General features: G+C 49.7%; 6 protein-coding genes across 6 annotated transcripts; 5 read left to right on the top strand and 1 right to left on the bottom strand.

Moving 5' to 3' along the window:
• Positions 1-687: 687 nt before the first annotated feature.
• Positions 688-3,138, bottom strand: trl1 (tRNA ligase; the record flags this gene model as incomplete). The annotated part of the gene is made up of 2 exons (XM_064901254.1): positions 688-1,616; positions 1,677-3,138. 2 exons carry the CDS (start codon positions 3,136-3,138, stop codon positions 688-690), a joined length of 2,391 nt encoding a protein of 796 aa, XP_064752330.1.
• Positions 3,139-3,927: 789 nt separating this feature from the next.
• LTR64_006927 (uncharacterized protein) lies at positions 3,928-4,572 on the top strand (the record flags this gene model as incomplete). Its single annotated transcript, XM_064901253.1, has 1 exon — positions 3,928-4,572. The coding sequence occupies one exon, from the start codon at positions 3,928-3,930 to the stop codon at positions 4,570-4,572; it is 645 nt and encodes a 214-aa protein (XP_064752329.1).
• Positions 4,573-8,572: 4,000 nt separating this feature from the next.
• LTR64_006926 (uncharacterized protein) lies at positions 8,573-10,171 on the top strand (the record flags this gene model as incomplete). The annotated part of the gene is made up of 2 exons (XM_064901252.1): positions 8,573-9,291; positions 9,340-10,171. The coding sequence occupies 2 exons, from the start codon at positions 8,573-8,575 to the stop codon at positions 10,169-10,171; spliced, it is 1,551 nt and encodes a 516-aa protein (XP_064752328.1).
• An 880-nt stretch (positions 10,172-11,051) lies between these two features.
• On the top strand, positions 11,052-12,113 carry LTR64_006925 (uncharacterized protein; the record flags this gene model as incomplete). The annotated part of the gene is made up of 3 exons (XM_064901251.1): positions 11,052-11,123; positions 11,192-11,202; positions 11,276-12,113. 3 exons carry the CDS (start codon positions 11,052-11,054, stop codon positions 12,111-12,113), a joined length of 921 nt encoding a protein of 306 aa, XP_064752327.1.
• A 933-nt stretch (positions 12,114-13,046) lies between these two features.
• Positions 13,047-13,982, top strand: LTR64_006924 (uncharacterized protein; the record flags this gene model as incomplete). Its single annotated transcript, XM_064901250.1, has 1 exon — positions 13,047-13,982. The coding sequence occupies one exon, from the start codon at positions 13,047-13,049 to the stop codon at positions 13,980-13,982; it is 936 nt and encodes a 311-aa protein (XP_064752326.1).
• A 250-nt stretch (positions 13,983-14,232) lies between these two features.
• Positions 14,233-14,706, top strand: LTR64_006923 (uncharacterized protein; the record flags this gene model as incomplete). Its single annotated transcript, XM_064901249.1, has 1 exon — positions 14,233-14,706. One exon carries the CDS (start codon positions 14,233-14,235, stop codon positions 14,704-14,706), a length of 474 nt encoding a protein of 157 aa, XP_064752325.1.
• Positions 14,707-15,289: the final 583 nt, after the last annotated feature.

The following is a 15,289-nucleotide window of genomic DNA, read 5'->3' as shown; positions in this document are numbered from 1 at the left end:
CAGTCTCCAAGATGTCTCGAATGTCGCATACAACAAAATCTGCGTGCAAGAGGTGGTTTGTAGGATATTTCGATGTGGTAGCAAAAGACGACATGTTCATGAAACCGGCTGGGGGAAAAGTACACGTTAATTGACGCTAGACAACCGAGATCCACCGGAAGGCGCGTGAAAATCGTGGTTGCTATAGCAGCAAGTGTTTTCCGTTCAACTATCAGAGAGAAGGTGCGACCTCAAAAGGCAAGATGCTGCTGACTTCTACTGGCAGGCATCGGTTGCTAGGTCTTGCTCGTGTTGGCAAGGTATTCGGAGTCTCCAGTTCAGAACTTTGCCTTTGCTACCACTATACTCTCGACTTACAACGTGTCTATGTACCCGAGTACTACTACTACTCACTCATGTGCGGATGCGCCTTGCCTGTCTTGCATCTATTTCGGTACGCTCAGCTCGGGGAACCCATTGGACCTCCTATGCCGACCGAAATCAATGCCCTTTCTCAAGAGCTATACCGCTCGACGATATCGTGTCTTAACTGGCAAGAGTTAAAGCCTTCACAGCGACCGTCAAGTCCCGCGTCCTAGAAAGGTTACCTAGCTTGTGAGGACCTGCTTTTGCCTGAGCAATGTTCGTTGGTCTGACTTGTAGCTCCTCTTTTGATTGCTGGTTCGTTCTCTTCCCGTAGCCCCGTTTCTATCGGCCTCGCTGGAAGACTGGTTTCACAGCACCTTCCACCTCTTTCATTCCGGGAATCTCCTTGCTTATAATACTGTTGTCCTGGCCATCTGACTCAGCCCACCTCTTCATGAGTGCATTCGTTTCCACGGGCTTGATGCCATCCCCTGCCGTGCCAATTGTGATATGCGGGTACTCGTTTGCACTACCCCAGATTGTGCCACTGGACGAAGGCAGGATCCTGACCATGATACCCATGACTCGATCGTCCCAAATGACGCGTTCCAGTCGCAATCGAGCAGGTCCCAGACTAGGTGTTCGGTCGGCTGTCCCTTGCTTCTCCAACACGTCCTTGTACAGATCCGCGTAGGTCTGCCAAGTGTGGTTGTTGGTCGTAGAGTTTGCTCTATGCATCAGAGTGACGTGGAACTCCTTCTGGATTCGGTTCGTGCCCTTGAGCTGTTTGTAAAATTTGCTCTCTTCAGCCGCGGCGTTCGAGAAAAGATTTGAGAGTACAGAATTGACATTTGTAGTGGACAGTGTGATTCCAAAGTACTCCAGTCGCTTGAGACATTCCTCTGGTGTCAACTGTTTGGGCTCTGGTGTTTTCTGCTTACTGCTGTTGCTGCTCGGTTTGTTCTCCTTCTTTCCCTGGAAGGTACCAGAAAGGTCATGCATCTCCTCAGCTGTGACAGTGTGATTCATGGCCCAGTCGATGGCAGTGTCTATTTCCTGATGTTTTGGCATCTCTCGTCCTTTGAAGATGCTCGGATAAGCGTGGTACAGATGTGTGATGACGGTTTCAAGGTTTTCAGCAGATGAGCTTGCGACATCAAGGTCGATCACTTCGTCGAATTCCGAGTCTGGCCGCTGGCTTGTGTCGCATCCTTGAAATCTTTGCAAGAAGCCCTCCATAATGCCAACAATCTCGGCTTCGCCCTTGGAACCTGCATGAATAGTCTGGTGGTTGTCTCCACGCTCAAGCACTCTGCTTTGTGTAATCTTACGGATGCTACCAAGCAATTTGTCTTTTGGTTCGTGGACATAATGCAGAGCGACAAACTTAGTATCAGGTATAACTTTAGACACATCTTCAATGATCTGTGCTCTTTCACGCTTCTGGTGGTTATTGCGGTCGGCAATAACCACGGGATTTGTTGCCATGGCGTTAGTGATTTGAAGGACGAAGCGTTGAGCTCGGTTTCCCTTGCCTTGAACGTTGTCGTTCTGAAAATGAGCCCAATCGAACAGCTTGACCAGTGCCTTCGCGACTGTCGTCTTACCGCAACCAATAGTAGCGATAGGTACAAGCAAGACATTGACTGGTCCATCTGCACTACCGTTGGCCTCTTCTTCCGCGATAATATCTGAACCTCGCTTGCCAATCTCTGCAAGGAAGCCATCTCTCATCTCGATGATACCATGGTTCAGATTGTATTGCTTGGCTAGTGCTGGATTTTGTGCCAATCTCTTCCTCGCGTAGAGGAGGTATGCCTCGGTAAATTTCTTGTGCTTTTTGAATCGAGGTGGCCTTCCAGCAATGACGGCTTTTGTGCATTCCCGCCACTGTCTGTACATTAGGTAAGGCTCCTCGAACTTGTACTTGAAGAACCAGTCCAGCCCGGCATTTCCAGAGGTATCCTTGAGTTTACATCGAACAACAAATCCTTCCGTATCACGACCGTTCCACGATCCTGTCTCTGCACATTTAGCCAAGAATTCTTTCACTTCATCCAATTGCTGGATTATCTGATACTCCGCCTTCTTGAAGCCCCATGCATCGGCAAACTGGTGCACTTCGGGACCGGATAGTGTAGCAAATTCTGGTAAGTTGAAGTTGATGCCATGCAGGTAGAGACCAGCCACCTCAGGAGGATATGCGAGAACATGCTCCTCGAACTCGTCGTCACACAGCTCGCCTACAGCGGTGGCATTCATCGCTCGAAGCTGTTTGGCTAGATCTGCTGTAGTCTTGCCAACACTCTCTACATGTCTCTTGATCCACTTCTCTCCCACCAAGGCATGGCTCTGTGCAGCATCGTCGCGTGCTCCCGTCGAGTGCTTACTGCAGACCAATAGTGTGCCGTCTTCAAGACCAGACATGAAAATAATACATCCGTTCTCTTTGACACTGAGTTCGTAAGGACCGACGGTGTCTCGCTCCACGTTCCTCCACTCGGTTGATCTGACCTCATCCACATTGAAGAACTTGTCGTATCCTCTGATCACAATCTCTGGATTTCCGTGGGAGTTCTTAGTTGTAAAGAGTCCTCGTGCGTAGGTTGGTAGGTCGCTCTTTTTGTAGTCCCAGTCATTCATTTTCCACGAGTCGACGGTGATATCACTGTCAGCAACCGCAAAAGTCGATTTTCGGCAAGAGAATCCCGTCTTGCCTTTTCCTTTGCCTTTTGCTGCCTCAAGAGCCTGCACCATTCCGCGTATCGCGTGCTGGTGCTGTTGATGATCCATGTCGTGCGGCTGGTTTGTATATGACCGTCTATGAACGTTTGGTGGTTCAGTATGACGACAGAAATTGGGTGACTAGTGAGTGATGGTGTGTGGAGTGAAGGCTCACGCTGCAACCCCAGAATACCTAGTCTCTAGAGCTGGGTGTTGCTGAAACGGCTCAGGGTGGTTCACAACACATTTAACAAAGAAAGAAGTCTCCTCAACATCAAGCGTGAACACAGTCTCGGTAAATGCTGACTGAACGAAAAAATACAGGATTCACGTTCGGCAGGTGCCAGGCAACTTACCTTTTTATTCACCAACAGTTTGAACAGGCAGGAGCACAGTTAGGTGAGTCTTCGCTAGAAAGGTAGCTCAAGCGAGACTGTACATGAGTCATGTCAAGTGACTGTTACCACACATTGAATAGGTACCTAAGTGCGCTCTTGCAACTCTTACAAGCAAGAAAGCTTGCCTCACAGATGCTGTGCAAAGCACAGAGAATATCTTTGATGCCTGTCAGCCTCAGCTTGTGACGTTGCGCTAGTGTTACTGCCGATCCAATCATTTACGAATGGCAAGGTTGAATTCTACCACAGTAGACATGCTCAGAAAATATTCGAGCAGGAAGAGCATCAGATTTTAAAGAGAAACGACATTCCATGGTTTGGTCGTATTTTACAGACACTCGACTTCTGCCCAGAGCCATCACCTCCAGTTTGGTCTCGTAGTTCCGAAGCGCGCACAACCAGAAGTGACTCATTGATCTGAGGTAGGCAGCAAGTCAACTAGTAACACAAAACAGGCACCATGGCAGAGCACAATCCATTCCTACTGGCTGCGAACACACCAGACCTTGATGCACGTCTTCTTCCACTGCTTCGGTCAAAACCAGAGTTAGCGTCCGCTCAGGATTCTTACGGGTACAGCTTGTTGCACGCGGCAGCGTCTTACAATCACATTGATCTGTTACGCGCACTGGTGAATGAGTTTCATGTCGACGTGAACCTACGAGATGAGGACGACGAAACATGCTTGTTTGTGGCCGAGAGTGTCGAGGTCGCAAGATGTCTTGTTGAGGAACTGAATGTGGACACTGCAGCACAGAACGAAGACGGACAGACCGCAAGGGAAAAGATAGAATCAGAAGATGATTATCCAGAAGTGGCAGCATATCTTAGTCAAGGCAGTTCAGCAATAAGGGAGGTCTCTCAGAACGCTCATCCACCACCACTACCCCCAAATGTGAGGCTCAACATAGGAAGTCAAATACCGGAGGAGGAAGCAAATGCACAGGAGCCAGACCCGGAATTTCGGAGAAGAATAGAGGAGTTGGCCTCCAGAGAAAACTTCCACACCGAGGAAGGTCAGCGGGAGCTGCGGGACTTGATTACTGATGCTGTGAGGGATGTCAGTAACGATGGGCAGGCAAGCCAGAGAAGAAGGGTAGGTTGAATGAAAGGTGGGAACCGGGAACAATTTGCACGTCTCAAGGCAGGCACCTTTAAGGCAACCGCAGCAAGTGTATACAAGAACCACACGTGTTGCAGGTACCAGTGGCAGCACGGTCGCGTATGGTAGAATGGCAAAGGCCTTGAAGTCGCAAGCTGGAGGGTTAGGAGACTTTCATCGCACACCGTTCGGAACAGACATTGCCAGGTCGGTTAACAGAATGCAAGTAAAGTCGGACCGGTTCTTGCGTCAAAACGCATTCATTTTAGCCATTCATCCAGGCAGCGACTCTCCCTCCACCGACTCTTGCGGCAAATCGGAGACCCGTGCTTCCCATTGGGAAGTAGCTGACTAAATACCAAACAAGGGCGACAAGCTGTACTATTGATGAAAGCAGGGTAAGGACAGTTGAGTGCAACTAGGTCTTGTCAGTATGGTAGTCCTCCGGTGCAGATGTCAATATCTTACCCCAACAGCGAAGTATATGGTGAGAACAATAGCTCCAAAGTATGTGGCAGTGAATGGTAGTCGAGGTCCAGACATAAGATGCGTGGCATATTGATACGGACCCATCAGGATGGCCCATGAGGATAAGAACATCAACGAACCAATCGACCATCTTGCAAAGAGGAGTCAGTAACTTCAGGCTAACACGCATACACGAGGAACGGCCAAGGCAGCGGCGAGGCCAAGGGAGGCAAGGGTCAACTGCAAGTCGAAGACGACTGATGCTAGTGGACGGAAAGCTGACATCATCACAAGGTGCATGATTACCACATGCCATCGTGTTGTTATGTGAGGGTGTAGAGGTGACGCGGAGGAGATCGGCGGAGATTGACTTACAGTATGGCAAACTTGCGGGGTCGAAGTGAAAGAACAGGGAACAGAGCAAAGCAGATCACAAAGCATGCCAGTGCTGCTAAATTGCAGCCACCAAAGATTAGTATTCGATCCCACCTGCTCACTATCGTCCGAATCTGTCAGTAGTGTCTTTTAGTTAGTCTCTTTGTTGACGACTTACGTGCAAACCAGCCTTCCTCTTCTTCCCTTCGTGATGGTGCTGGAAGAGGTGCGCCTGGTGACTCGTGTGTAGGTAGTTGTACGTAGCCTCTATTTCCAAAAGGGTTCAGCCCTGATATCTTTGACAAGAGCGGATTAGATGAGCTGGTATTGACAGGTACTTCTGCATCTCTTCGAGACCAGCCCAAACTGCTCATGGAATCGCGGAAAGAGGCCGACGTCATGTTGCTTTGTCTGACTTGCTGTGTGACTCTAGCATGCACAAAGAAAGCAGAATATATTGCGAGAAATATGATACGTGATGGATAGAGATGTCTGCAACCTGTTGAAAGTGGTGAAAGGGGTCGAAGTAACGTTTGATGGCACTAATGCGAGTAATCCTGCAGACTGCAGATGCGGTAGAAGTGACGATCAGGGTTTCTGCCTTCAACCCAAACCAGACTAAGGTTGAAAGATAGAGTAATGGTTCGTCTGGCTCTTTCAAATTGGGAGCAGACAAAGGTGGCTTCTGTCCTTTTGCCTTCTCTCCACCTCACTGTCACCTCTAGCTGCCACGTTGGTCCGCAGCAGAATGCACCGTCACGTCTTCAGTAAGACGAAGCCAACGGGTAATCGCAGTGGAAGTCGGTCGTAGACCCAGCCTAAGAGCTACCTCGATGGAGACAGGTCCTGCGAACTCGTGCGAAAAGCTCGATGTCGAATCAATGAAGCGGGGTCGACGCAGTCCAATTCGAAATACACTCTTGTTGCAGGCTGGCCGGTGTGGAGTGTGACAATGCTACTGACTTCGAAACATAGAAGTGGCAACGCTGAAGGTATGCGAGAATAGCGCAGCCTGCATACAAACGCCGGGACGCGTTGAGCCTGCGGTCAAGTTGTGGGAAAATGCAGGTTGGTGGAGATCCTTCGCAAAGCCACACGTCTTCCACAGCTGCTCGTAATTATCGCGCTAAACGACTTTAGTCGCTGATCACGCATGGCTGATCATCTTCAAGGCCCGTGGACTTACGAACCAGCAGCCCTACTCTAACTTTGTCCAGTAACATCAGATAGCTCGACACCATCATCTAAAACAATTTTCTGGACTCGTCTTTGCACAAGTGGCCCACGACTCGCTACGGACCCGCCAGATCCGTGCAGCGTCCTAGACTACGATTACTCGTTGCTGGAGCCTCGATCGAGGTAGTTTTGATGAACTTGCCCTCAAAACATGCTTTCATGGTTGAGATTCAGCTAGTGCGGGCCGTGGTTTAACTTCCGTGTCTATGTGGAACAAGGTTGTAGTCTATATCGACTCTAACTTTGAGCTGCAGCAGCGTCGTGCAACCATCGCCATTAGACACTCCTGTTACATCGCACAGAGTTGGGGTTGGTCTATTGCCAATGAATCCATCTACTGCCATGCAATGAAGCTCTGATAGCAGTACAACCGTAGGGCTTTCATTTAACTCGGAAAATCTCCAGTGCACCGACATTGTAAAGGAATGTGGATGCAGGCTATTCCTGGCTCACATATCAGACTTTCGCTGCGACTGAAGATGATTACCAAATTCAAAGACGTCAGCACCCCTTCGAAAGGGTGGGCATGGTGGACAATGTCGACTTGAACGTTTTGCCCAAGCCTGGGCAAATTCATACGTTTTCTCCAAGGTACTTGTCGCGAGTTAAGTTGCACTAGAAGAGGGTGTATCTATCAAGCAAAATAGCAGTAGGCAGGAACGTCTTTCCCTGAATGCATGACCTGTCCGGCATGTCTTGGGACCGCTTCTCAAGTCTGATGATCCAAGGCGGAAGGCTATGTCGAGAACAAAGAAAACGAGGATGTGGTGCACTCTTTCAACCTGCTGTCTTCCACCCACACCTCCACCTCAGCTTAATTGCCTTGCATGTAGTTTGCGTTTAGACCTGATTGGGCAGTGCTCCAAGCATGCTGCTGGGTATAGCGTTGCTTGACACTCTCTTGAGCAGTCACCCGGCAAGTCGAGGGACCTTTGAGGGCAACACCACTCGCTCGCTAAAGAGGAGCACCTGCATAAGATAAATATTGCGGCTTCCCTCTGACTAGAAACCTAAGTTTTGTCCATCAATCGCATCTCGTTTCCGCTCCGCAAAGCTGCGCCTATTGCGACTTTCGACTTCAGATTGTTTACATCACCACTGGCCACCCCGGCTTCGTATTCCCGTGAGCTGGACGAGACTCGACCAGAGGCCTCTTGTTTCCGGAGCTTGCACCGCCACCTTCGCCACTTGGCAGTCCATCAAGGACGGAAAGCTCGGCCTGCAGCTTCTCTCGCTTGAGGTGCACCAATCAAACTTATAGGCGTGCCGCAGTTGTCTCAGGTGCCCTAAGGATAGCCTTTCAAGCAGACCCGGGACGCTGGCCAAAGCCTAAACATTCCAAGCAAACTCCTTGCAAGAAAACACGACTCAAACTCTCCTCAATAAAGATCAACGTGGTTGCTGATACATTGTTGCCGCTCGCATAGATCGCACATCAGCAATCCTTACACCGTGTCACAGTATCAATCACCGCCAACATCGCTACCTCACATCCTTACGACGCTCAGCCAACCACGATCTGCAGTGTGTCGCTTATTGCTGTCCCCGCATTGTGACCAGAACATCCTCGAGTCACTCAAGTCGGTGAGTAGCGACAACATACCAATCAAGCCATACACTTTCCTACGAGCAACCAGACCAGATCTACTCCTCACGCCAAATCCGATAGTCGCTCCGTCTGCCATCCTGACAGGTCTTGTACTACCCCGAAGACCGATTATAATACCTTGCACGTCGAACCATTCCACCCGCAGTCTCCGCCTTACCCTCAGCCTGAAGCCTTCCAGTCTTCCAGGCTGCATGGCTTGCTGATCGCGCAAGACATAAGCATACTTAGTTAGTCGCGCACAGGAACATCAAACAACAGCAACAGCACAGTATAGTGGAGGACATTGTGTCACGGAACATGAGTCGGAGGAACAACATGCCCTACATCAAATCTGAGCCAGATGAATTCGACACCCTGTCTAATGGGTACAACAACTTCGATTCCAACCACGATTTTGCTGGGTTTCAACAGACTTTCAGCGGTGGTATCGACCCTTCGGAACTATCAATGGGCAATGGCAGTTTCAACCAGGGTTACAATTATGGTGGGCAGAACATGAGCGGAAGTTTTATGACGGGTGGTTCGGGCTTCATTAATGATGACGAGCTACTCGATGGTATCGCCCCTGACTATACAGGTCTGCAAAGCAACGGAGTGCGGGGCATCAGCAACAACCAGGGACAGATGAACGGGGTGTACTCCCATACGCCGGACGGTGCGCCGATTCAAAGTCCTTTTGTCGGTGGCTTCGATTACAGCCAATTTCGGCCGATGAATTCGATTATGCCACAACATATGTCACCACACCAAGGTACTTCCTTTCTTAACAAGCGACCGAGCATGCAAGCACAAGGCCGGAAGTCTTCCGCCGAGCAAAGACACTCGATGACTCCAAGAACGCCTGCCATGGCTGGCCTACATATCGGCACACCAGAATCGAACGGCATACAGAACGGTCGCGCGATCAGAGCACCGAATGGCAGTAGTCGTCATCAGAAGACCATGTCAGGTCAATTTGATAGTACTCCGGGCAGTGGTCATTCTCTTCTCGATTCTCCTCTGTCGTCTCCGAGCAATCTCGCTCATCATGCAGGGTAAGTCCGTCACGACCATTGCTTAAACAAGAACTAACATGGGTGAAGTATCTCCGAAACCATTCATAACAAACACGCGTCACTGCCCAATAAGGTTGAGGGAACTCACAGCGCAGAATCGCAAGAGGCCAAGAAGCGAAGACGGCGAGCGTCGCACAATGCTGTCGAGCGCCGAAGGAGGGACAACATCAATGAGCGAATACATGACCTGTCCCAGCTTGTCCCAGGTCATCGACTTGATGATGATAGGGTCAAGAAACAACTCGCCAGCAACGGTCCGCTCTCCCCAACAATGGGCCCTACCAGCATGAGCCCGCCTAATGCTGCAACATCCCTCCTCGCTGGTGCTAGTGGCCGTCGTGCTGCGAGCACTGCGGGCAATATTACACTTGGTCTGCCCATCGAGGAGAAGGAGAAGGGTCCCAACAAGGGTGATATCCTGAACGGCTCGGTGGCCTGGACCAGAGACCTCATGTGGGCGCTCTACAACAAGTACATTCAGGAGGAGGAGCTCGCCAATTACATCACACAACTCGGCGGTCAATGGCCGTTCCAGGTATCCGAGGATGACAAGCGTATGCGTACTGAGGTCATGGATGCTGTCGAGAGAAACGATCCCAGCAGCTTCTCCTACTCCCGATATGACGGCAGTGGGCTTCGAGTACCAAAGCATACTACAATAGGCGGAGACCGTATCCAGCATAACAGCGGCAATAGCTTGAGCCCACAGAGTAACCTGGAGCTGTCTCCGGGCTTTCACAGTGGAGGCAGCGGTACCAACAGTGGTAACAACCCTGTCCAACCTCAATTCTGGCACTCTGCTGGTCATGCTGGTATGAGCTTCAAGGAGGAAGACGAACTCATGGAGCTTAACTCGTGACATGTACCAAGCTGGTCTAGGTGCATTGTGACGGTCTTGCCTGAGATACTATTACACATTGGAACAGACTGAAGGATATTTGACCATTTACGCATACAAGGAATGCTGGTAATGTTTTGTTTTTCTTATCACACTAGGGTCGCGGGTTTTTGTTTTGATTTCAGATTACATGATGATACCCCTCTTTTCGTTTTTCGAAGTTACAAGAGCAGATGTTTGAAAGAGACTGGAACAGTGTCGCAATTTTGTCCAAGATGAATGGCAACACGATACTACAGTTAGTTCGTGGTAACATTGGCGTGGGTTATTACCATACTTTCGATTTTAGCATTTACAACCTGTTCAACATAGCACGGCTTCCTACCATCCTATCCTGGCTTGTTCTGTGGACGGAAACAGTAATATCTACATTATCTTTTGTGCTCGAAGCTCCTCTGCTCCGAGATTGGCCCACCACCGAATCCAGTGCCAGGACCCACCTGATTGCCAAGCGGCTTCGGGACATGCCCGGAGTCAATCGCCAGTAGGGAGTACGCAGGCACGCAGGCACGCAGGGACAAAGCTTGTGAGGCCCGAGCGGAAGTCTTGCTGGAGAAAGTCAAATATTCTTGATCTTGAGCTCAAAATCTTATTGACCATCCCCGTAATTCCTCCACGTCTTCTCCATACTATTCATTCACACCGTGTCATTCTGTTGGGCTCGTCTTCTCCAGCTAGCACTTCTGGAACTCTCTGCAGCACATTTATTCGTGGTCCCTTAATTGATCGAAACCTCACTGGTGTATCTTCAAAAGCTTACCGAGATCCCTGCCGCCCGATCGCAAAGTCACCAAGAGACGCGTCTTAATCTCCAGACCAAGCGAGTGGAAAAGCGCTCAAGATGACAACCGATCAGAAGCCGCTAGGGTTTCAGTACCAGTTCGCAGCTGGTGCTGTGGCTGGTGTTTCCGAGGTATGGTCCTTGCGATAGCGATAGAGCTCGTCGTTCCACTCGAGAGTCAATGCTGATACGCGCTGTAGATCCTGCTCATGTTCGTATCTCGATCTAGTACAGCTTCTGCTGTTCGCTCACGACCCGATGCATTGCTGACGAATACACCACAGGTACCCTCTCGATGTCGTCAAGACCAGAGTTCAGCTGCAGGGCAAGGTAGCCATACCTGGACAAGATCACTACACCTCGATGATGGACTGCTTTAGAAAGATCATCAAGAACGAAGGAGCATCTAGGCTGTACCGAGGCATCGGCGCCCCCATCATGATGGAAGCACCCAAACGAGCCACCAAGTTTGCGGCCAACGATTCCTGGGGTATTTTCTACCGCGGTCTGTTTGGCGTAGAGAAGCAGACACAACCGCTCGCCATTCTTACAGGAGCCACTGCTGGTGCGACCGAATCCCTTGTCGTCGTACCTTTTGAGCTTGTAAAGATCAGATTACAGGACAAGGCAAGCGCTGGAAAATACAACGGTCTCATTGACTGTGTTACGAAGACTGTCAAGAGTGAGGGACCTTTGGCTCTATATAACGGCCTGGAGTCTACAGCCTGGAGACACATCTTGTGGAACGCTGGATATTTCGGCTGCATCTTCCAGATCAAGTCGATCTTGCCAAAGCCAGAGGTAGGCAACAAGTGGCAAGCCACGCGCAATGACTTGCTCTCTGGTGCAATTGGTGGTACTGTTGGCACAATCCTCAACACACCTATGGACGTTGCAAAAACGCGTATTCAGAACTCGCCAAGGATAGCTGGCCAGGCATTGAAGTACAACTGGGCATGGCCAGCACTGGGAACGATCATGAAGGAGGAGGGTCCCGCCGCGTTGTACAAGGGTTTCCTGCCCAAAGTGCTGAGATTAGGTCCAGGTGGAGGTGTATTGCTTGTGGTGTACACGAACGTCATGGATTGGTTCAGAACAATGGGTGCTCAGCCAGTCGCGTGAGAAACACTTGTACAGTAGGGACACAGACTAGACTGGACAGGACATTCAGGTTGTTGGCAGCAAGCATTGCTGACGTTTGAAGGCGAAATATGCTAGATGGACCGGATGTTGTACATATGTGGATCCTTGGAGATACGTTTCAGAACATCACGAGGCCCAGCTTAAATTCTGTAGCGATCGAGGGAGTGCACGTACTGTTTTGGATCTGCTAGCCTCACGAATCGATGCAGGGGTGGAATCGTTGCCAGAACCTCACGTCCTATGGTGAACTTGGTAAAGAACCTCACTCTACGACCTATCATGCTAGCCACTTACAGTTGACGTGTACAAAACCGGCATACTGTATGTGCGGAGGCGCAGTCAAAATGCGAACATGAATCCGTGCCCAACACGAGAAGAATGAACGATAGAGGAAAACTCCGAAATCCGTTATTTATGTGAAGACTTTGCTCACGTGGTAGGGGTCTTGTTGTTCGAACATAACGAGTAAGGCACGCGTTCAGTTCGTTCCCTGTCAGTAATTCGTGGCTCTTGCTGCATCTCTCGCGAAACTCGAGATCCCGGACCGATAACCTGGTATTATGGTCAGGAAATTTTACAAGTAATCTATCGTTATTCTTTGGCACGAGCTCCTGACTCAAGTATGGAGCTTCCCCAGATCGACGTGCCAGCGCGGTTGGGGCTTGCAACTCGAAAGTTTTCTTCGACATGCTGCTACTGCTAGCCTGATGGTGACGCGGGTACTGCTCCTTTGTCTTGCTTCTGTGTATTGAGTTTCTGTCTCTACCCATACATGTCTTGCTTATAGCTTCGTCCTTCGTTAGTCTTATACGCCTCTCGCTCAGACTCTGCTCGTTCGAAACAATCGCCACACTTCTCGAAAGCTCGAACTTGAGTCTCATTCTGTACTAAAACCGAAGCAAGCAAACAATCATGTTGCGCATCAATAGATCGCGCCTTGTAGGGTTACTTTGTCTAACATTATTCGTATACTTTCTCGTCTTTACCGAGTCCGGATCCTCTGCAGGCGAATTCCGTGCAAACACTGAAGCAGGCCTTGCGCGCAAGCAGCAAAGAGAGCAAGAACTTCCCCTGCGAGGCCATCTATCAGACGAAGACTTGACGAAGAAAACGAACGATGAGCTTCAGGGAATTTTATCAAGCCAAAGTAAAGAGCAGCCGGCGAAGGACACAGATGGTAATTCTGCAGGCAGCACTTACAGAGAGCCACAGCACAACAAGCCTTCTGTCGAAGATGTCGCAAAGCAAGGCTGGACAAGAGAAGAGCCTGGCGCTTGGAAGAAGACAATGAACGAGCAGCTGCCAAATCAGGAAGCAGAAGATGCCAGTGCAGCTGGGCAGAAGGCAATCCAGAAACCAAAGTCAAATGCGCCTGACACCACTTCAAAGGCACATGCCGAGGACGATGAAGTCGAAACTGGAGGTGATCCAGGCAAGGACTTTGCCAGAGTGAAACTTATGGAGTACCTCAAAAACCCTGTCGTCATCTTTTCCAAATCATACTGTCCGCACTCGAAGAAAGCCAAACACCTCCTTCTCGAGGTCTACAAGATCAACCCCAAGCCTGTAGTCGTTGAACTCGACATGCTTGGCGAGCACGTCCCATCATCTCCGTCTGAAGATTTGGCTCATGATGACCACAATAAAATCACACTCGGAAAAGCGCTTCAAGACCTCCTTGCTGAAATCACGGGCAGAAAGACTGTGCCGAATATTGTCGTAGGTGGTGGTCACAGTATCGGTGGAAATGACAACATATGGGAGATGCACGAAACGGGTCATCTGGCTGAAGAGATCAAGAAGTTTGGTGGACGAAGAATTGTTAGTGTTGATGTGCAGGAAGAGTGAAATACCACGTCGTTTCGCCATCTCTAGGGTGATTGAAGGTCGATACCCATATCCGACCTGACCTGCTATCGAAGTGAAGGTCTGGAGATCGTTAATAGCGTGTCAAACACCATCGGGGGAGTGACGACTCTTTGGCACGTGCGTTAACCGTCTGTCACTTATTGGTTCGAAAATGACAGAATGGAGATAGTTTGCATGTCCAAGTCTGCATCGTGGTCAACCTCCCATGAGTGAACACACTTTTGCGACAATGACCCATACCAACCCAAAGTCTCGGCATGAGAATGAACGACCAACACCTCATAAAACCAATCAGTCGTCGAGCCAAGAGTTCGGCATGAAGCTAGAAGATATCAAAGACGATGATCTCCGACAAAAAACTTTGACCCTCTTGCGCACTGTCCCTACAATCGAGGTAACGGAAGCATACGACGCCCTGAACAAATCAAACAAAGACGTCGAAGCTGCTGCCTGGTCCATCTTGGAACAGCAACAAATTGCAGGCAAGAAGAAGCTTCAGCTCAACGAGTTCGTCGGCCTCGACGTGCGAATCGCAGTGATCAGATTATCCAAGATGTGTCCGGACGTCAGCACGCAAGATTGTTATGTCGCTGTGCGCGCAGCGAGTGGGAACCTTGACGATGCTTTCAAGCATATTCAGTATATGAACAAAGAGAAGGATATGAACTCCGACAAGGGTGCTGTCGCCTTTCTGAACATATGACGAAGACGCTGGTGGAGGAGTTGAGTGGGACGTGTACATGCAGCTAATTTTGTATACACGGAAAGTCAAATTTTGCTATGTGGTATCGAAAGGATGACATTACCAACACCAGTGACCTTGAAGTGTCTGATTCTTCGAGTTGTTGCGAGTGTAATAGCTTGGGAGCCTGACTCTACGATCGAATGTGATTATTTTCCGGAGGTAATCTCCAAGAATGCAAAAGCGTCTCTACTCTTTTTCTTCTCTCGTGTCTTTACCTTCACTGAACCCTGTCGTTATTCCTTTCAAGCCGACCTGACACATCAGGCGATGAAGCCCTGCTGGGAAAGAAGAACTCCAACTCTGCATATAGATTGCGGCTAGTTAAGTGGTCTGTGTTAGACGAAAGGCCGAAGGTTTATTCCTTCCGATAAGTCAAATCAGGAATTGGACGGGAATCCGAGGACACGGCTGTGCGGTGTCTTACCATAATTGGATGACGATTTACTTTTAACGGCGTAAACAAACACAGGGGGACACGACGCGCTGCTGAAAAGTGCTTCGTTCTTGGTCACACATCGCACCAGTGGCACGTTACATGTGC

The sequence above is a fragment of the Lithohypha guttulata genome (assembly GCF_036872675.1).
Source record: "Lithohypha guttulata strain CCFEE 5908 chromosome Unknown scaffold_5, whole genome shotgun sequence".
Taxonomy (NCBI): Eukaryota; Fungi; Ascomycota; class Eurotiomycetes; order Chaetothyriales; family Trichomeriaceae; genus Lithohypha; species Lithohypha guttulata.
The sequence above is the reverse complement of the archived record's forward strand: the minus strand, read 5'-3'. Positions and strand labels throughout refer to the sequence as shown.